At 29.9% G+C, this 22,336-nt stretch overlaps 1 protein-coding gene across 7 annotated transcripts in view; it reads right to left on the bottom strand.

Moving 5' to 3' along the window:
• LOC134708348 (CLIP-associating protein 1-B-like) overlaps nt 1-22,336 on the bottom strand; it is a 109,586-nt gene that overhangs the window by 31,320 nt on the left and 55,930 nt on the right. For 4 of the 7 annotated variants that reach the window (XM_063568805.1, XM_063568808.1, XM_063568809.1 and 1 more), the window contains exons 17-25: nt 13,843-13,980; nt 13,003-13,200; nt 12,433-12,491; nt 11,021-11,053; nt 10,127-10,429; nt 3,556-3,630; nt 1,773-1,979; nt 1,350-1,411; nt 422-532 (exon numbers count right to left, since the gene is read on the bottom strand). In XM_063568805.1, coding sequence (XP_063424875.1) covers nt 422-532; nt 1,350-1,411; nt 1,773-1,979; nt 3,556-3,630; nt 10,127-10,429; nt 11,021-11,053; nt 12,433-12,491; nt 13,003-13,200; nt 13,843-13,980 — 1,186 coding nt within the window. The remainder of the gene's footprint in view (nt 1-421; nt 533-1,349; nt 1,412-1,772; nt 1,980-3,555; nt 3,631-10,126; nt 10,430-11,020; nt 11,054-12,432; nt 12,492-13,002; nt 13,201-13,842; nt 13,981-22,336) is intronic. The other 3 variants (XM_063568806.1, XM_063568812.1, XM_063568811.1) reach the window with 3 other exon arrangements.

Here is a 22,336-nt window from a genome sequence, read left to right as displayed (position 1 = left end):
AATTAGTAATTTTAGTCAATACATGCTTCAACATTTTTTTATAACTTTGTTAAAATGCCTTCTTGAATAGAAAAGGCTTCAAAAATGTTAATCCTAAGTTACAGTCTGTTTGATCTGAGGAATACAAAAGTAACAAAATTTTAACACTGCTTTAAGGGAGGCAACCATATTTTAAAGCAACATGCTTACAATTTTCTAAGCATAAAATATATGAAGTAATAAATACTGTGTTATATTTTATTAGTCAGGAATCATTTTAAAGTCAACAATACCAACCGAAACAAAATTTAATTTAAAGAAGTTTCTGGGATTTGTAACTTGTCTAAAGACCTTTTTCTTTTAAAGAAGACATTCTTAAATAATCTTTGCCCTATATTGAATCATTATACATTTATTGTTGTACAAATTTAGTCAAACTCACCTCAGAAGTTTTGCCAAGAGAAGCAAAAGACCTTTCTGAACACACACTAGAGTTTTCACTGGCAGCGTCATCTGAATCATACGTATCATATCTTGATCTACCTCCACGTATCTGAAATAGAAATCTTACAATACAACTAAATAATAAATATATGTTTGGTGCCCACATTGACACATACTATAGATAAATTTAATTAAGTGTTCTTGAAAGGCAAAAAAAAGCTGAAGCTGCATAGGTACTTCATTTCAGCATTCAACATTGTTCTTATCACAGTAACTAACATTTGTAATGGGAACAGAAGTATTGAAATTTTGTGGTTGACCATAATCCACAATACTTTGTATCCCTATAATATTTATAAATCAATGATACCAAATCAAGAAAACACCACTGTATCAGGTTAGGGGGTATGTTTGGTTTACTTCAACCAGTGTTTGTTGTTCGTTGCTGTACACTGCATATCATATTTGTTTTTCATACTTTTTTTGTAGATAAATCAGGCAATTAGTTTTCCTATTTGGCAATCACACAACATCTTCATATTTTAATTATTTAATACAGATAAAGTATTTGCAAATGTTATCAAAATGGAAAGCTAACTTTTTTCAAATGCAATTAGGCATAAAACACACAATGAGCTGAAAATAATGAAATCATGATAATAATGTTAACCAGCCAGTCACTACTAACAACAAGTAAAAAATTTAGGTGATGAAAAATGTAATACAAAATCAGTACCATATTTTTTTTTTATATATCCCTAAAGATAATAGCTGTCAGTCAGGTGAAACTAGAAATTAAGAAGATGTGGTATGATTGCCAATGAGACAATGCTCCACTAGTTGAAATGACACAGAAATTAACAACTATAGGTCACTGTACGGCCTTCAACAATGAACATTGAAGTTATATTTCATCATTTACTTACTAAGGCTTCAGCCAAAGCATCCTCCACATCAGAGCCGGGACGTAACACACGATGTGCTTGCACTGTAAAAACAAACTTACATCATTACAAATCTTAGCTATAAAATGCTATTTTTATTTAAATCATTGAATTTAACTATAATTTAAACTTTTTATAGCATTAACTGTACTGGGTTTTTTTTACTCAGAAGACTTTAAAGAAAAAAAGATTGTCAGTGTAGAAATGTTGATTTTACTTAAGAAATAACCTATTAATATTATATAGATACCATAGTCTATAACAGATTGAATTGACAAGTAATACCCTTTTACAAAAGAAGGTTAAAGCCAAATGTTAAAATATATGTATGTAAAAGTTTTAAACTGAAAGATTTATTTTTTCTGTGTACTAAAACTTCAAAACAGTAAAGAATTTTGTTCTAACCTTTGGTCTTGCCACCTGATGAGGGGATTTTACTTCCACTTAGTCTTCGTTCTCTGCCAGAATGACCATATCTATTGGGACTACCTTCACGACTAGCACCTTGACTTCTGACCATTCCCGATCGCCGTGGTTTAGCTGGAGTTCTGTCTTTTCGTGTATGGGAGACATAACCAAGTCGCGAGTTGGGAGAATTAGATCTACTGTTGGCTGAAAAAATAATAATCAACTCATTAAGTCTTTTTACATGACTGTAAATTCAGTAATTTGTTGTGTGCAGTTACCGATGTATCATTATTGTCGTTGAACAATTGATTAAGAATACAAGATGAGTTATCAAGTTTTCAGGATATTCTACAAATAATGGTAACAAATATAAAATGTATGATTTTTTTTGTTGTGAAATCTTATCTTTCACAATTTTTTAAATAATAAATATTACAAAATTTTTCAATTTACAGATTGAAATATTTTCAACAAACAATTAGACTTTATTCCTTGATTTCCATTATAAGCTGCTGTATATGACTGTTCACTTAAACAAATAAAAGAAAGAAAGTAAATAGGCCAATATGTTTTGGAAAATTAATACTGTCACTTATATATGAGATTCTTAATAAGGGAGATAACTAATAGATCCATCAGTTTTTGTCAATGTTATCTTTTTCATCAAAACATTGTAATATGCAAAATATATAAAAAATATTAGTCTGTTTGCTGATGAGCTATTACTAAAAAAAAATATTGCAAAACATACTGTTTTTTTAATTATTAATATATGTTAATGTTTACTTTTTCTTATGCATTGCAGAATATAGTACAATGGTCAAATTTAAAGGACATCAACTTTGAATCAATATTTTTATATCATTTTTATACAAATAATTGAATATAAATTCTGACCAATAAAAAAATGTGTGAGTTTATGGTTTCCTCTTTTCTATTTCTTTTAAATATTTTTTGCCTTTTGTATATGGACACCATCTGCTGTTTGTCATGATTCACTAACAAGTGCAACTAAAATTTCAATATTTAAAATTTTGAACTAAATAAATATGGTAAGTTAAAGTAGTGAAATTCTTAAAAAGATAAATCCTTAACAAATGCAAATTTGTAAAAATCGTAAATGGCCTAAATCTATGCTAAAGTCTACAGAAAGTTGGTGTTCAGTATCTACAAATTTTATTGCACAAACAATCACACCAAGCAGTGCACAATAACAAAAAAATGTTATAAGCACAACAGGCAAACCAAAAACAAAAGGAAAGAAAAGGAAGAACACAAAAAAGTAATAACTTTCAAAACATTTCAATAACAAAATATTTCAACATTTTTCTAAATCTTCCACACACAATTCTCTACTCATTTTCAAGAATGAAAACTCTTGTCATTTTCACAAGTAAAATTATCATGCTCCAGTGGATTATTGAAGTATTAACCTGAAGCTATAATAAAATTAACCAAATTTGAAAAATATATATAAAATGAGCTACATGCTTTTATGCATATAATTGACTACTGGTACATATTTTTCTAATGGTCACTCTATCACTATCTATGATCAGTAACATAAATTGCAGAAATGTCATGCTTAGTACAGTACAAACTATGGACTAAATCCGTTGTTAGTTTTGGACCAATCGAATTGTTATCCTACACCAAACAGACACAACTCAGATCAAAATCCTCAGTCAACACATGTTATAATACAAGATGTCTAACATTCAGATCTATAAATCCAATTTAACTTTCCAACACAGATATGTCCATGTGTTCCATTACTTACGTTGAGACTGTGATGCGCCTGAAGTCCTCGGTCGTCGACTGGTGGATGAATGACTGGTACTACTTTTCTGTCTCGCTGTAAAAGGTTCAATTCCAATACAAAACATTCAATCACATTTTTCTACAATTCTCTACTAATACCTGAGATGACCTTAACTACAAATGGACAATACTTCTTAGCCCACATCAGTAGGAGAAGTAATGCTGCAATCTTTAACATACCATGTTGGAACATACCAGTTTTTTTGATGTACATGAGAACTAATGTTAAAAGCCGAAATCAACTAAACTTTATTAAAATTTTGTTGAACATGTACTGTAATTTCTGTTCTATATGATCAATTCTAATTTCAATAGTTTAATATTAAATATTCAAATTAGCTTTTACTGAAATTAACATTATAACTCCCAGAAAATATGTGTTCAAGTTTGATAACTTGATGGCTTCAGTTCTTACACATAGACTTACATTCTCATACTTTGACCTCTGTATGTATCATTGGCAATTATTCCACATCCTCTAACTTTATACAAAATTTTTTTTTTCTTTTTGAAAAGTATTTTAAGCAAGAATCTTAGAAATGATATGCCTTACTAAACATTTTTTTTTTGCATTAAAACTATACATGTATATAAAGGTATAATTGAATAATACAAGACAAACATAATACATTATATTATAATAGTGATATATTATAGCTTTGTATATTGGAATCTACACTATTATGTGCCCTTTATTCCACAACTAATTATCTAGCCATCCCCTTTCCTTTTTGTGAAAACTACAGAAAGTTCCTTTACAATCCTACTGTTTAATAATTATATTAAAAGCTAAATTCCATCTCACTTTTATCTTTTCAACATAACCAATTCACAATAGTTCTCAAGAAACTTTTAACTTTTATTTGAACACAGTAAATAGCAATTACATTGTTCTTGGGTTACCATTTTATTTTAAATCTGTAAAAACGTTGTAAATTGGTATTTATAAGCGACTTTCTTAATAAAATATAAAATAAAATGAAAGCCTAATTTGACAGGGCAAGGAAAAATATTTTCTTGATATAAAATCTGAAAATCGTATTTGATCTTTCAGCAAACCTCTATTATTATTTTTTCTAAATGACAAGATTGAACAATCGTTACCAAAATTTTCATCCATTTCAACATCTGAAAGGTATTCCATGTCATCCTCATATTCACCATTTTCAATCTGAGATCGTGACGGTATTTCAACAACATAAGGGAATAAGGCAAAATGCACCTTTTTAGGTCGGTTCCACAATGCACTACTTTCATTAGCAGGCATAATCATTTTCAAAAAATATTTTAACGTTGATCAAATTCTTAGAGAAAAGGCTAAAGGCTGAAGGTCACATTATAAAACTTTTCAACATCCATAATTTTACAATTCCAAATTACAAAGTGCTCTTCACAATAACTATCAGTAAGAAATATATTCCATGAACTTTCAGTGAAAGGAAGCATACAAATTGTCATCAATGTTCACATACAATATAACATCCATATCTTATTCATCCAATAATTATTAATCAGTACTACAATCCTCATTCAATAGTTAACTATTTGTTAGTATTAAAGAGAGATTCTTTCCATGCACAATCCACATATCACACCATTCCATTCTAGTTTTAATTAAAATCCAAATTAATCAACGTTTTATGTTTATGTATTAATCACAAAGTTTTAAATCAACACCCACACCCATAACATAGATGGACTACAAAACAATATAATCCACAATTGATTTCCAATCCTTTCAACTTTATAAATATTTTAATTCAATTTTATTATTGACTTTCAATACTACAAATTCCTTCGATATTAAATATACATAGTTCTTTGTTTTCAGAGAGTATCCATTGTAGAAATCAGATTCATAGAAACGATGAAGGGAAAAAAGTTCAGTGAAATCCAGCTAGGCTATAGTACATTATTCCAATGAAATTTCTTAAACCAAAACTTCAAACAATCATCTGGAAATTATTAAGCAATGCCGTTTTCCATGAACCAGTTCAAACAAATCTCTAAACCGGAAGCACAATACAAACAGAGTATATCTGTTAAATTAAAATTCCCTTATTTGTTGATTTCCGTTTTGATCCTATTATAAATCACGTCTTATTAAAGATCCCAATACATTATGGTCAATGATCGGCACATTTAAAAGTTAACAGTGCAGACCTGTTATAGAATTTGTTTTTAAAGAAGTAAATCTGATGATCGTTGGTCAGAATAACTATTTTCTCCTTTAGGATCATATAAAACACTAATTCTAATCCTTTACAATAACACAGGTGATTAATAGATTAAGGCCATATCAGATGGTCAGTTAGGGATCACTGAATCAAAACAATATATCTATTACAAAATAGTTTGATATCCTAGTCTTTTGGTCACTTGTCAGAGTATAGATGGTCAGTTAGGGATCACTGAATCAAAACAAAATATCTATTACAAAATATTCTCATATCATAGTCCATTGGTCACTTGTCAGAGTATAATTATTTCTTGACCCTCTCTATCTATAACTTGTAAAGACAATAAAACACTAAAAGACACTTTTATTGTAAAGTCATAAGTTTTTTATATCATTGCCTTTGAGCATTTTCTATCACTCAAGAAACAAAGAAATATTTTTTCCATAACTAACAAGTTTTTAAAATTTAATATTCCCAACTAACATAATGTTATTTTTCACATGGCAATGTTTTCATCATCATTTTTATAAATAATTGCTGCATCCTTTAATGTTTTTCTTTTTGAACCAGTCTTAAAGAATTCCAGAATAACAAATCCAGTGTTTCTTAAACTTCCTTCAAAGACACAATGCAACAGTGACCCAACTTCTTTTTTTTCTCTCACAGCAATCTTTATCTCAATTTTAAACTATCCCACATCACTTCATCAAAATTAATCATCTCAACAACAAAAAACAATGGATGCCATATATAATTACAATCGATCTACATTCAGGTAATCAAATTAGTTTCAGGTTGACAGAACTTTATGTACCAGTTTTTTGTTCGGAAGCAGATTAACTTATCCCACATAGTAAGGTATAACCATATACAAAGGACGGTTATGACTCACGTCCAGGTAAAAACCGTTACATACAAACAACTTATCACCTAGCCAGGTGCTATCAACTCAGCTAGCCATAGGCAATAATTTGTACCTATATCTCAGACCAATATTGATGAACAAAATGTACGGGTCTTGTGAAAATGTACTAATAACAGCTACAAGTGCTGTCATCTATAAAGTGATACTTCATTTTAAATCTAAATCAATACATAATCAAGAGCAACTTAATCATTTAAAGAAAGTGGTACTGAAATTAATCAATAATGAAATATGTTACTTAATGTGCAGAAAAAGATGCATCTTTAATGCACTAGTCATTAAATGCATGGATGAAAGCTGACAGCACTCTGTTAACACTAATTGTGAATCTCAAACCATACAATTTTACATTGCTAGTAATTTGCATAGAGTCAGGGGATGCAGTATAACCATGCTGCACCCCCCCCCCCCCCCCAAACAAACAAACAAAAAAGGCAAAATTTTTTTGGTTATATTTTACATTAACATTTTTTCAATTCACATACTTTTTTTATTTTTTCTATTCAAAAGAAAATGTTCCTTATAAAATTTCCTTGTCCAAAATATTGCAGTACAATTGTAACAACAATGTGTTAACTGGTGGGAAATTGATCACACTGTATGTTTATAAATAAACCACGATTTACCTGTCGTTATTATACAACTAAGTATGTAATAATTTCCTTTTACTTACTATTTTATTACCTAGATTAGCAACAAAAGATTACTAAGGAATGTCACCATTCAGCTACTTTGATCTTTTCATTATGAATAAAAGGAGACTGTTCAAACTTTATTGATTACTTTATAATCTAATTTGAAAACATTTTTGCCTCGTCATCACACATTCTAAATGGATATCTATTGAAAGATGAATTTTTGCCAGTGCTAAGGGTCTTTGGCCTTATTAAGTTATTTGATTTATAAATAATATAATTGATATTTAAAACTATTCAAAGTGTAAAAAATCATTCAAACTGTACTGTAAATTATTTTGGGATACATAATCCTATTTTAATTGAAAAATGAAAAAAAAGACAAGAATGTGTCCCCAGTACACAGATGCCCCATCCGCTTTATCATTTTTAATGTTCAGTGGACCTTGAAAATGGGAGAAAATCTCTAATTTAGCATTAAAACTAGAAAGATTATATCATAGGGAACATGTGTACTAAGTTTCAAGTTGATTGGACTTCAACTTCATCAAAAACTACCTCGACTTCTTTTTTTTTGAAGGAGGGCCAATGGACGAAGGAACGCACAGACTGGAAAACATAATGCCCATAAATGGAACATAATAAATATGAGCATGGTTATGTTTTTATTATTTAAAAGAGGAGGATATTTTACCTTCTAATGGAAATGCCAATTTTTTATGGCTTTTTCATCACATCTTTTAAAATTACTCAAGATATGAGTTGGTTCAGATCGTAAATTACAGAAATATGTATTTATCATTTGTGATGTAATATTATGGAATTTAAAAGTTTAAATGATTCTAAACAAAACCTTTCCAGAATCATTTCTGAACCAGTAGTTAACAGAAAACAGAACAACAGTAATTTTGTCCATTACATTAAAATATTGGGACACTTTCATAAAATATTAGGGATAATTCAGCATGAGTTGACATCTATGGTAAACAAAACAAATTTTCTAGTTAAAATAATTGTTTTAAAACAACTTGAAGAGTTTGTATCATACTAATTCAAGCTCAAATTCTACATCCTGTTTTGGGATTTTATCAATTTAGAAACCAAACATACACATCAGTGAAAAATGTAAACAATACAACATGAAAGACCACCACAAGGGGCTAATATCTATAATATACCATTTATCTCACAAATGAAAACCTTTAAAACACTGCTGCCTTTAATAACATATGAAATTAATGACCAGTAACACATAATAGTTAACATATCAGCCTAGTCCTGTCTAATCAAAGATGTATACAAGAGTTGCAGAGTTTGTACAAACAGACTAAATAGATTTTTTTTTTCTTTTAGAAAATAGCTATAACTCTTTTTTATTCACATAAATCGAGGATGCAAATTTTATTTATTTTATATTGATGATAACCAAATAGAATTTAAGGCTGTGAAGCCAAATAGGCAATAAATGGAACATTCTCTTACAATAAAAGGTATCATAAATATGGTAATACCTATTAAATACAATTCATTTTTAGATCTACATTGTCCAAGGTATTCTGAATTTAACCAAAAGAATGCAGAAGGAATTTGTTATTGCAGTTCCTATGTCCAGGCATAATAAACATTTGTATGGATATAAATAAGAGAGTTACTTTTGTTTCTTATTCCTTATACCATATTATTGAATTACTTGTTATATAATAAGCACTTTGTATTATTACTTGTACAAGATCAAATGATAAATTTAATTTGTGAATGTAATTTGTTTGTGACTCAACTTTCAGATTTTTCTCTCTCTCTCTCTCTCTTTTTCTCTAGTAGCTTTCTTTTGCTTCTGTATTAATGACCTATAAACAATTACAATAACACACGTACACCTGACCACTCATTAATTATAGGTAAATGTCAGGATATAGGTATAAACTGTCAACTTTTTAACTAATGGTAACTAAAAATAGCCAATGGTTATTTCAACTATCTTTAACGTCAAAATACTTCTCTTACCATCCATCTAGTATTTTTAATAAACTGCAGTATGCTTACTCTGTTTATTTCTTAATACTCAAAACAGCTTCTTCAGTCCAGAACCTATCGTACTAAATGGTCCACTTTTTTATTCAAATATAAGTTTATTTTTTTTATCCTAAGTATTATGAAATTTCGTACTATTATGCCAAGTCATTCACCATATATGTTTTTGTTTATATCTAAACATTCATATCTCCTCAACATCCAGAATAACTTCCATACATGTCAACAGAGAGGGATACACAAAAGGTTGGGATTATTTTCAACCATAGTACTGGTAAATGATTTCAGAAAATGTGTCCAAATGACAACTTTCATATCCAACTGGCACTATCACAACTCTGAAATCTAGATGAAAACACTCAATTATCTTGCATCTCTATACATTTCTCACTACCCCTATTCTGAATTTTCTAACCCTATTATCCAATTCATATTTTGGGGAAGGGAAAGGAATGGAATCCATTACATGACCTAGTACATGCTTGTTAGTTAGTGATCACACCTCTATAAAGGGCACACTTGAGGATGGCATGCTGTGGGTTTTTATCCCATCTAAACTTCCACTCTAAAGGTTTAAAACATCCATTCCCAGATCAAAATGGATTCTTTAAAATACATGCTGGGAACAGCTTTAAATATCTTTTCAATCAAGCAAGCCTCAACCAACAATTGTCAAACATAATTCTACAAAACCATCCATGATCTTATCATGCCCCTAATCTGAAACATATCATTCTCAATATTTATAAATCTCCTTACGCAGTGAGTTATATGTTGAATTGTATGATGATCCTGAGTTATGAGAAAAATGCACAGGAGTTGTTCTTCCAGTTACGGACGATGTAGGTGTCATGCGTCCGGATATCGATGATGTTGGTGTCATACGTCCAGAGATTTGTGAAGTTGGTGTCATACGACCAGAAAATGACACTGGTGTTGTTCTCCCAGATGTCTGATTTCGACGGTTTCTGGGCGCTGTAGCATAGGGATTGGTTATGTCTGCGGCACTATTTGAACGTCCAATTCTACGGCCATATAAATCGTAAAGAGGTTTGTCTAAGTCTGAAAGTTATTACCAGGCATGAAAATAAATATATAAACAGAAACAAATGTTAAAAGAATATAGAAATTAAATTTAAAATGTTATAAATACAAATCAGTAATACAAGATAAGTACAAGATATAGAAATTAAAGATTATGAGTGTACAGAGGTATAAAGAAGCGGTATTAAAACAAAGACTGTCTTAATTCAGGAATAATGAAATATTGAAACATTTAATCAAAAATTCTAATTCAAAGCTTTTTGATTTTTTTTAAGCATATGGAAGTTATATATATTGAAAGTAATAAAACATGAAAAACTTCCATAATGGTTAAGGATTGAATTGAGATTCAATCATTGATTGAGATCAAACATATCTTTGAAATCTGCAGTTTTTTAGTTACCTTCAATCTACAAGTTGACATGCCTACTTTCATTTTGTACATATAAAGATAAACAGTCTTTGTTCTAATTAAGCAGATAAACATACTAAGAGAGATGGCAGAAATAAAAGTGGTTGAGTGATGTGATAACTAAAGGCCAAACCACAGCAACAGCTGATATCTAGCACGCTATACTCTATCACATGGTGGTCATGTGATTGTCTTACCTTGTTTGTGGGCGTCGCCTTCAACATCCAAATCTGGACGTGAAAGTGAAAGTAGAAAGTAATAAAAAGGATACATGCAAAACAAGCACAAAGGAAAAGTACTAATAATGGTATTGAAAGGGGTCATGTCAATTTTCACATTGACTTGTGGCTGAAGATTAAAACATTTCATGTTATCATGCTAATTGAAAATGCAATGAATAATTTGAAGAAAAAACATATTCCATGCTATTTTATACAACCATTTTAAATATGACTTCTCGCTTTGCCATCAAGCAACTGGTTTCAATCATCGGTAATTGCAAATAACATTTCTAGAGTTTTCTCTTGTAACAAATCTTTTACATCCAACCTTTTCATTCGCATAACTATGATTTTATCATGAAACAAAATTAGTAAACTTCTTTCTTTTCTCAAAATATAGGTAAGAGGTATTAAATTGAATCAGACAATATCATCACAACCAATTTAAACTGCAGATTTGACAATAGATTTTAAATAACCCCATTCCCCAACTTTTTTCAAGTTTCTTTCAAACTATATGTATTTACGTCCTCAACACCATAGGAGAAAATGAAAGAAAAATCTATCGTGAGATTATATAAATAAACTGCAAACTTGCAGGCAGAATGTATATAACAACCAGCACCTGAAAACACGAAAAAAAGTCAGGGAAGAGATGTGGATTATCTCCCTTACCAAAGAAAAAGACAAGAGACACAATTCTACCCAAGCCAGTATGACATTAAAATATTCACTATAAAAAGGCTAGTTTATAACTGCCATTTTCTTGAAACAAACTTTATCAGACTGCAAAATAAACTATAAATGTTTTAAATTCCTTATTAGCTTGCATGCAATTTTCTGCACTCTAAAGTCATATTTATAAGCTACTGGTGTAATCTTTTAAAAAAAAATTTTTGTTTTATATCTACATGTATACTAAGGGACATTGTTCTTTCGATGAAATGAATTTTGACACTAGATATTTTAAGGTTCCTGCTAAGTTAATAAAGCCTCCAGAATAATAAAGGGAACTTCATGCACAAGATTTTTAAAAACAATTTTAAATTTTGCTTTAAAATAGTCATGCTCTGCTTAATATATATGTTAATAAGCATCTTGCCTTTATAGATAATCCTCGTTACTTTTCTTAAATTATAGATAGTACAAACTACTGAACTTTAATATAAGTTTTATTTCCCAATCATAGTAAAAATTATTCTTTAAAATAAATATAAAGTAGAACTGAATTTGGTTGCTGCATCATTTGAAATTATATATATTTATATCAAACTATGAAGTTAAATCTGAAATTCTCAACCAATTTCTCAACCAATGCATTTTTTTCTTCTTCAAATGATCTTTTAATACATTGAGACAAATGATGACATTCATCATCAACTACATACCTGCACCACCTGTATCACTACTTGCAGAACTGAACTTATTTTTTCTCTTTCCAATCCTTCTGTAATAGTAATAATTCTAATGAAAAATTTCAGTAAGAGCAATGTTGCACAGATTTGAAAGCATTCATTAAACCACAAGATTTGGGACAAGTAAATTTGAACATCACATCTAAGAATAGATTTCCATAAAAGTTTGTCCTATTCACATAACATTTATTTAAGGCATATAATCCAAAGGTAGCAAAACTATAAAAATTCATTCAAATCAGAATTTTTTGACATTTCCCACTGTAGTTTTTTTTGGTTGAAAATTCACAAAAAACAAATTTGAGGCTAATAATGAAATATCTTACAGAAAGATCATAGATGCAACATTTTCAAGGCAAAATTATGTCCCTTGTATTATATCATAAACGTCTATCCATAGACGAAGAATAAGATATAACTTTATAAACATACAAATTAAAATTCAGTACCTTCAGTTTCAGATACAAAATGCAGACATCATTATAATTTAGGGGTAAAATAAATTAATGTAACTCGAATTCTATTTATGTTTAATGCACTCACCCTAATGTACTGGAATCGAAGCCTCTATCTGTACTAGCTGATCGTGGACGTGATGTCAACCCTTCAGCACTATTTAATGAATTATTACTAGATGATCCACTCAGTTCTCCTTTAACCTGTTTTTGTTTGGAGGGTTCTAAGGCATTCAACAAGGCATCTGCCTGATCTTTGAAATGGTCAGCAAATCCCCAAAATGCTCTGAAGGTAGAAAATATATCATTAAGACATGATACTTTTAAAATCGGCACATATGATATCATTTGAAGTTACAGCTGGAGAATTGTGTATCTCCATATTGCAGGTCTGCACACGTTCAATGTCCTTGCTTCATATTGTATGTAAATGCATTGAAAATCTTAAAATGTGCACAAAGTTTTAAATCTTGACAGTAATATACTGATATAAAATACGGTGTGTTATTCATATTTTTCAATGTTTTATAATTTGTATTATTTACTATACTTATACATTTGAAATGTGTGCAAAGAACAAATCATAGTGACTATATTGGCTGTGATTAAAGGAAATGTAACATTTTCATGTATGTTTCACCATTTTCTACATAAGAAAATCCCTGTACCAAGTCTGGAATATGGCAGTTGTTATTTATTTGAATGATGTGTTAGAGCTTTTGATTTTGTCAAATCATTAAGGACTTTCCGTTTTGATTTTCCTTGGAGTTCAGTAATTTTGTGATTAACTTTTTTCTTTCACATATATACAATGACATAAACCATAATATTACATAAATAATTTTCCAAAAATTAACATGTAGAGGGCGTTTGGTGTGGAAAACACATATCATTGTGTCAAAACAAAAAGCTTGAATGAAATACTTACTTTCTAGAGAATGCCCTGGCCTCAGTATCTGCATCATTGATTCCTCTCTTTAAAGCATCCTGTAGATTAGCTATCTGTTTCTCTAAAACATGTGTTGGCCAAGTGTGTAAAATTTGATTTATGAATTCACAAACTTGTCTGAAAAAAAGTAAAAAACAGTACATATATTAATGTGCCTGTAACTTTCAATTTGCTAAACATAAAATATAGACAACTATTTGCATTAAGTAAGAAAGTTGTTGTCATAAAAAAAAGTTGTTAAAGTATATTTTCAGCTGGCATTTTTTTCAGGAAGTAATTTCATGTTAAACTCAATAAACAAATTCCTTTTTAGTGTTTCAGAAATCTAATACACTGGTTTCATTATTAGACCTGCTTTAGTAACCAAACACAGTACTTTCTGTTTTGTTTCATTTTTTGTTTTGGGGACTGGGAGGGGCAGCTGCTCTGCATTGGCCTTTTTGTCATACAGGTTTATGTTGAAAATGTGTGTAAAAAGCCTTTTTAAACTATTCAGTTTTGATATGCACACAAAACATTTTTTGTTTTATTTTGTTTAATTGTAACATTTTGAATGTACTTATATCCTTTTAATATGCATGAGTGCAACCTGGTAGAAATATGGTTCTGTTCAGATATATTCAAATATTCATTTTCTAGTACAAGGTATACTTTACTGAATATTTTTATATAGATAGTATATGAGGTAATCAGTAAGGTTCTGGCCAGAAGTTTTGATAAGTAGAGATGGGTAGCTAATCGTCTCATTGTACTAGATTTTGATATTTAACCTTCTCTAGTGATTGGTAACTTACAGTTTTATTGACTTGGATTTTGATGCTAACACTGAAGTAATGGGTAATTTGAATTTTATTACACTGAATTTTGATGTTAAAATTCTAGTGTTGGTAACTTACTGTCTTATTGTAGCGTATTTTGATGTTAACACTGAAGTGATGGGTAACTTACCGTCTTATTGTAGCAGATTTTGATGTTATTACTGAGGTGATGGGTAAGTTACCGTCTTATTGTAGCAGATTTAGTGATGGGTAACTTACCGTCTTATTGTAGCAGATTTTGATGTTAACACTGAAGTGATGGGTAACTTACCGTCTTATTGTAGCAGATTTTGATGTTAACACTGAAGTGATGGGTAACTTACCGTCTTATTGTAGCAGATTTTGATGTTAACACTGAAGTGATGGGTAACTTACCGTCTTATTGCAGCGGATTTTGATTTTAACACTGAAGTGATGGTTAACTTACCATCTTATTGTAGCGGATTTTGATGTTAACACTGAAGTGATGGGTAAGTTACAGTCTTATTGTAGCAGATTTTTTTTTTTTTTTTTTTTTTTTTTTTTTTTATTTTTATTATTTATAACTTCCAATTTACAACATAATATACACAAATATAATAGCAATATATAATATATAAATCTATAGATATTATCTAATCAATACATCTTTCTATTAGGAAGCAATTTTTTTTTTATTTTTTTTTTAAATATACAAATATAAGATAAAGAGTAAAGCAGTTTGAACACCGGAGAGAGAGAGATAGAAAGAGAAAGAGAGCGAGAGAGAATAGTGTGGTGAGTTTTCAATATAATTCATCTAGAAATTGAATTCTATTTTAGTATAGTAAATACAGCATTTTCATTTATAACATGTATATACATTTTTGTACTTAACTAAGCATGCTAAGTAATATATCAAAAGCATTCCATTCTCTGAGAAACTGATGTTCACATTTGTTTTTCATAGCAATATTTTTGTCCATTGCATACACATATTTTATCTTTTCTTTTACTGAGTTTATTGTCAGTTGTTTTTTAAAACATCTGGAATTATAAATATATTGCTTTATGGTAAGAAAAATAGTATTTTCTGCATTGCCTTTTGATATTTTTGCAGTGTTACCAAACAAAAAAACTTCTTTTTTAAAAAGTACACTAATTCCATTGGTTAGAAACCAATTTTCAATCTGTTCTAATAATAATTGTGTATGTTCACATTCCCAAAATAAATGTTCTAATGTTTCAATTTCTCTATTACAAAATGTACAATTTGGATTATCATAAATCTTAATTTTATGAAGAAATTTGTTTGTAGCTAAGATTCGATGATTGAATCTAAACTGTAGCCACTGTAACTTAGTATTATTTGTGACAACAAATGGCAGTTTATAAATTTTTTTCCAATGATTTTGATCAAAGCCAAAAATTTCAGTCCATCTTAACTGACTAGTGGGAACACTTCCATTTTTATTCAAAACAATATACATATCTTTAGATCCTTTTGAACTTTTAACAAGTCTTTTAATAGCAGATGGAATTAAAGGTAGTTCTAATTTGTGATTTTTTCCCACAAATGATTTTGATGCTTGATGTATAGCAGATATAATACTATTATATCTCATGAAATTCACATTTATCTGATACATTTCTTCTATCTTTTGATGAGAGAAAAAGGTCCCATCTTCATTTACAATATCATTTATAAATCTTATACCATTTTCAAACCAGTCTTTATAAAAAATAGGTTTATTTGCTACCTTTATATTATTGTTAAGCCAGATTGGACTAGCAAGAAAGCATTCCCAACTGTCATATTCATCTTTTTCTCTAAGAAGTTGCCATGCTTTCAGAACATCTAGCCAAAATTTATTTTTGATATGTTGCTGTAATTTTTGGATATAAACACTTCCACAACCATAAAATTTTTCAAGTTCTACATGAACATTTGACAAAAAAACATTCTGCCATTTGTTGTCTGTTTTAAATAATCTCCTTATCCATGTACACTTCAGTGCTAAAATAAATGCACTAAGATTTATCATTTTGAGTCCACCATCTTCAATATCATTTTGTAAAACATCTCTCTTAATTCTATCAATTGGTGAACTCCATATAAAATTGTACATAAGTTGAATAACATTTTTTAAAATATCATCACTTGGATTTGGTAAGGATATAAACAAATGATTTAAAATAGGCAATATCAATGTCTTTACTACAGTAATTCTACCAATAACAGTAAGATTTCGTTTTGACCATTGTCTTATTACACATTTAATTTGTACAATTTTTTCATCATAATTAATTTTTACAATTCTATCAAGATTAACATCAAAGCTTATACCTAGTACCTTAAAACATGTTTCTCCCCATGTAAGGTTTCTATTTTGGCATAATACCTCATTACTATACTTTTTATTTCCTATCCAAATAACTTGTGTTTTAGAAAAATTAATATTTAAACCAGATATATTTCCAAACCAATCTAATTCATTTAATGCTTCATTCAGAGATTCTTCTTTACCATCTAAAATAAGAGATGTGTCATCAGCAAATTGTGAAAGTTTGTGCTCAACTTGTGTAATTGTAATACCATTTATTTTATCATTATTTCGTATTTTTAATGCTAATATCTCAGCACAGAGAATAAAAATATAAGGCGACAAGGGATCACCTTGTCTACAGCCTCGTTCTATAGAAAAAAATTCTGATAGATGTCCTCCCTGGTTTACAGCTGATTTGATATTGTTATAAAAAACTTTAACCCAATTAATTATTGATTCTCCAAAATTGAACAACTTCAAGACACTGGTTAAAAATTCCCAAGAAATCGAATCAAATGCCTTTTCGAAATCTATGAGCAGCAAAAGTCCTGGAATATCTTTTTCCTCAGTAAATTGCATAATATCATAAATTAAACGAAGATTTTCTCCAATATATCTCCCACTTATAAATCCAGTTTGATCGAAATCTATCAGTTTATCTAAAACTGTTTTAAAGCGTTTTGCTATAACTCCAGAGCCAATTTTATATACTGTATTTAATAAAGATATAGGTCGCCAATTTTTTAAGAAATGTCTAGGCTTATTTCCCTTCGGCAGGCATGTAATGATTCCTTGTTTTTGCGTAACAGATAGTTCACCAATCTCAGTACTGTAGTTCAAGGAGTTTACAACAAAAATTTTCAAATCTTTCCAAAAAAATTTAAAGAACTCTGTGGAGAAACCATCAGATCCTGGTGTTTTATTATTTTTCATATTTTTCAATATCAAACCAGCTTCTTCAATTGTTATTTCACCTTCAAGATTTTTTTTCTCATCATCAGTTAGTTTTTTTAATTTTATATCTTTCAATCCTTCTTTAAGTTTACTGAATTTATCTCCCTTTGACTTGTCTTTATTCTTGTACAAATTTTCATAAAAAGATTTTACTTCTTTTAAAATATCTTTTTGTTTTGAAATTACATCTCCATTTTCTTTTACTACTTTTGGTATTATCTTATTTGTAAAATTTTTTGATTCTAGCCCACAAAAATAGCTAGTAGGTTTTTCACCCTCTTCTACCCATTGTATTCTTGATCGAATTATCTTCCCTTTAATTTTTTCTTTTCTTATATTTTCTAATTCACATTTTTTATTTTCCAAAATCTGTATTGAACCTTCATCTACCTTTTCTTCCAAAATAAGAATTTCATTTCTAAGATCTTTCTCTTGTTTTTCTTTTACCTTTTTCTTATAACTTGAATAAGATATAGTTTTACCTCTAATTTCCATCAACATTGTCTCAAGAAATAAGTGACTATTAATATTAAAATGGAGATCTTCATTATTCATGTCTTCAATTCTATCTATATCATAAATTACATATTGTTTTTTAACTTCTACTATTTTTTCTTTAACAATCTTTATATATTCTGGATCATACAATAATGAATTATTAAATTTCCACAATCCTCTACCTCGATCAAAAGGATTAAATTCTAGATTTAATACAACCATAGAATGATCAGAGCGATAGCTAGGCTCGATATTACAATTTTTCAAACAGCATAGTAAATCTTCAGATAAAAGAAAAAAATCTAGCCTTGCTTGTTTAAAGGGGGTTCTTTTTCTCCATGTGAAACGCTTCAAATCTGGGTAAAGTTCACGGAAAGGGTCAATGAGACACCTTTCCTGAATGATTTCTAAAACTTTCTCCCGAGCATTTGGGTTATTTACATGTAAATAATTATAATAGTCTATATCAGGGTTGAGAACAAGATTAAAATCACCACATATCATATAGCTATCATTACCAAAATCATCTATAATTGACATAATTTGATCATAAAAAATAGGAGTATCTATATTTGGTCCATAAATAGTTACAAATGTAAAATGTAAAGTATCAACAACTAAGTCTAATACTAAATAATTACCACCAACATCTTTTTTTTCTTTTAGGACCTTTAACTCAAAGTTGTTATTAAACATAACTGCTACACCTCTTGAATTTGAGCTATAAGATGAAAAATAACTATCATATCCCCACATAGCTCTTATATTATTTTCATTTTCACATAAGAAATGAGTATCTTGTAAACAGTAAATATTGTAATTCTTTGTTCTTAAATAGTTAAAAACATCTCTTCTTTTAACACTATCTCCTAAACCTTGACAATTAACAGTTAATACCTTCAGGGCACACATGATATGATGTCAGTAAATACACTAGCACATAATATGACCTTAAAAAAATCTAACAGTAATATCTGATTATTCTCAATGTGTGTAAAAATACTAAAGAAAAACATTTCACCAACATAAAGATGCATAAAAATGATAAACAGGATAACTCACCATAAACTAAACCAAAACAAAATGTAATGGAATGATATTGCAGAAATGCAATAATTAATAAAAAGAATAAAGGACTGGAAAGAAAAAGAAAGAGATAAAAACAAGAATTTAGCATCAAAATGGCAGACATTTTTGATTGAATTAATGTCAAAACAAAATTCTAGTTTTTTGCAGTATAATTGTTCTTTCAATTTTATATATCCTGTATATGATTTATCAGTTATGACATAGTCAACTATTTTACAAAGTGGAGACAACTTTTATAGTATTAAGATTTGTCCCATGAAAATAAGAATGGCACTTTTAACATGTTTAAAAAATAGATCAAAGTTCATCAAGACATAATGTACATGTAACAATGAGAGTCAAGTACTAAGTTAACTACTTATTTCCTTTGTCTCAATCTAAGAAAAATGTCATCAAATATATTGAACTTCAGCTGTAGACCATCAGATATCCTTCCATATACACCACAGTTGAAGTACCATACGTCGCTGAACCATTCAGTCTCATTTAGTCTTTTCATCAGTTCAATGTTCCTTTTGGAAATGTCATCATAAAATCTTACATGGTCTTGTAAATTCTTCTTTTCTCGCATCACTCTTCGTTTGACATCACTACTGAATAGTCTCACAATAAGAGGTTTTGGTCCTAATTTGTCAGATGGAATTCTATGGATGGCGACAACATCTCTTTCCTCAAGTTCAACATTCATGTCCCTTTTCACTTTACTAATAAAGTCCGCACGCAGATCTTGTCGCTCTCGCCATGGAAAGTTTATAACTCTTATGTTGTTTTTGCGAGAATATTGTTCATTGTAGTTGCTGCTGGTAATAGCTTCTCTTGTCAGTTGTTCATTTTGGTGTAGTTCTTTCTTTGTTGCAGATAGGCTTTTCATAGCTACCTCCGCTTTCTCCCTCAAGTTCTCATTTTCTATTGATAATGCATCTATTTTCTCTTGCATTTCCTCTATTACTTCTGATACTTTTTTATCAATTTTTGTCTCTATGGATGAAGTAAATTCTTTAAATAAATTCTTCACTATAGTAGTTACAATGACTTCCAGATCACTTGACTTAACAAGGTCTTTTGTTGCATTTTCAAGGTCTATCTTTTTTAATCCACCCTCCAGGTTTTGTTTAATTTCTTCTATGTCCCTTTGTATACTAATTATACCAGTAAGATCAACACTTGTATTTGATTCATTTGACACTTCAGAGTGAGTCCTTTTTGGTTGTTTATTAGGTTTTTCAGTTTTTTCTTTGTCAACTTTATCTAATTTGGCAGCTAGTAAAGTCTGAACAGTGTTTCCACATTTTCCACTTTTCACAGATTTGTTACTTGTAAGGCTATTGCCTCCAGGCATGTTGAATTAAATCCTTTGTTATCAAGTAAATATAATCAATAATAGGTGAACACTTGAATCCAAAAAAATGGTTATCTGTAAATATCACAAAAGTTCCACCAAATTTTTCTCATAAGTTGGCATCCAATGATTCAGCAAAATGTTATCTATCAGTCTATCCACTTTTCATCATGCAACAATTCATATAAAACACAAAAAACTGCAAAAAACTGGGAGCTGACTTTTTACAGTGTTTTCAGCTCGGCGGCCATCTTAATCTCTATTATCTAATCTCTAATCTTATTGTAGCAGATTTTGATGTTAACACTGAAGTGATGGGTAACTTACCATCTTATTGTAGCGGATTTTGATGTCAACGCTGAAGTGATGGATAACTTACCATCTTATTGTAGCGGATTTTGATGTTAACACTGAAGTGATGGGTAACTTACCCTCTTATTGTAGCAGATTTTGATGTTAACACTGAAGTGATGGGTAACTTACCGTCTTATTGTAGCGGATTTTGATGTCAACGCTGAAGTGATGGATAACTTACCATCTTATTGTAGCGGATTTTGATGTTAACACTGAAGTGATGGGTAACTTACCGTCTTATTGTAGCGGATTTTGATGTTAACACTGAAGTGATGGGTAAGTTACAGTCTTATTGTAGCAGATTTTGATGTTAACACTGAAGTGATGGGTAACTTACCCTCTTATTGTAGCAGATTTTGATGTTAACACTGAAGTGATGGGTAACTTACCGTCTTATTGTAGCAGATTTTGATGTCAACGCTGAAGTGATGGATAACTTACCATCTTATTGTAGCGGATTTTGATGTTAACACTGAAGTGATGGGTAACTTACCGTCTTATTGTAGCGGATTTTGATGTTAACACTGAAGTGATGGGTAAGTTACAGTCTTATTGTAGCAGATTTTGATGTTAACACTGAAGTGATGGGTAACTTACCCTCTTATTGTAGCAGATTTTGATGTTAACACTGAAGTGATGGGTAACTTACCGTCTTATTGTAGCAGATTTTGATGTCAACGCTGAAGTGATGGATAACTTACCATCTTATTGTAGCGGATTTTGATGTTAACACTGAAGTGATGGGTAACTTACCGTCTTATTGTAGCGGATTTTGATGTTAACACTGAAGTGATGGGCAACTTACTGTCTTTTTGTAGCAGATTTTGATTTTAACACTGAAGTGATGGGCAACTTCCTGTCTTTTTGTAGCAGATTTTGATGTTAACACTGAAGTGTTGGGCAACTTACTGTCTTTTTGTAGCAGATTTTGATGTTAACACTGAAGTGATGGGCAACTTACTGTTGTTTTGTAGCAGATTTTGATGTTAACACTGAAGTGATGGGCAACTTACTGTCTTTTTGTAGCAGATTTTGATGTTAACACTGAATTGATGGGTAACTTATTGTAGCAGATTTTAATGTTAACACTGAAGTGATGGGTAACTTACCGTCTTATTGTAGCAGATTTTGATGTT

The sequence above is a fragment of the Mytilus trossulus genome, chromosome 2, assembly GCF_036588685.1.
Source record: "Mytilus trossulus isolate FHL-02 chromosome 2, PNRI_Mtr1.1.1.hap1, whole genome shotgun sequence".
Lineage (NCBI taxonomy): Eukaryota > Metazoa > Mollusca > Bivalvia > Mytilida > Mytilidae > Mytilus > Mytilus trossulus.
Note: the sequence above shows the minus strand (reverse complement) of the source record. Positions and strands in the feature narration are given on the sequence as shown.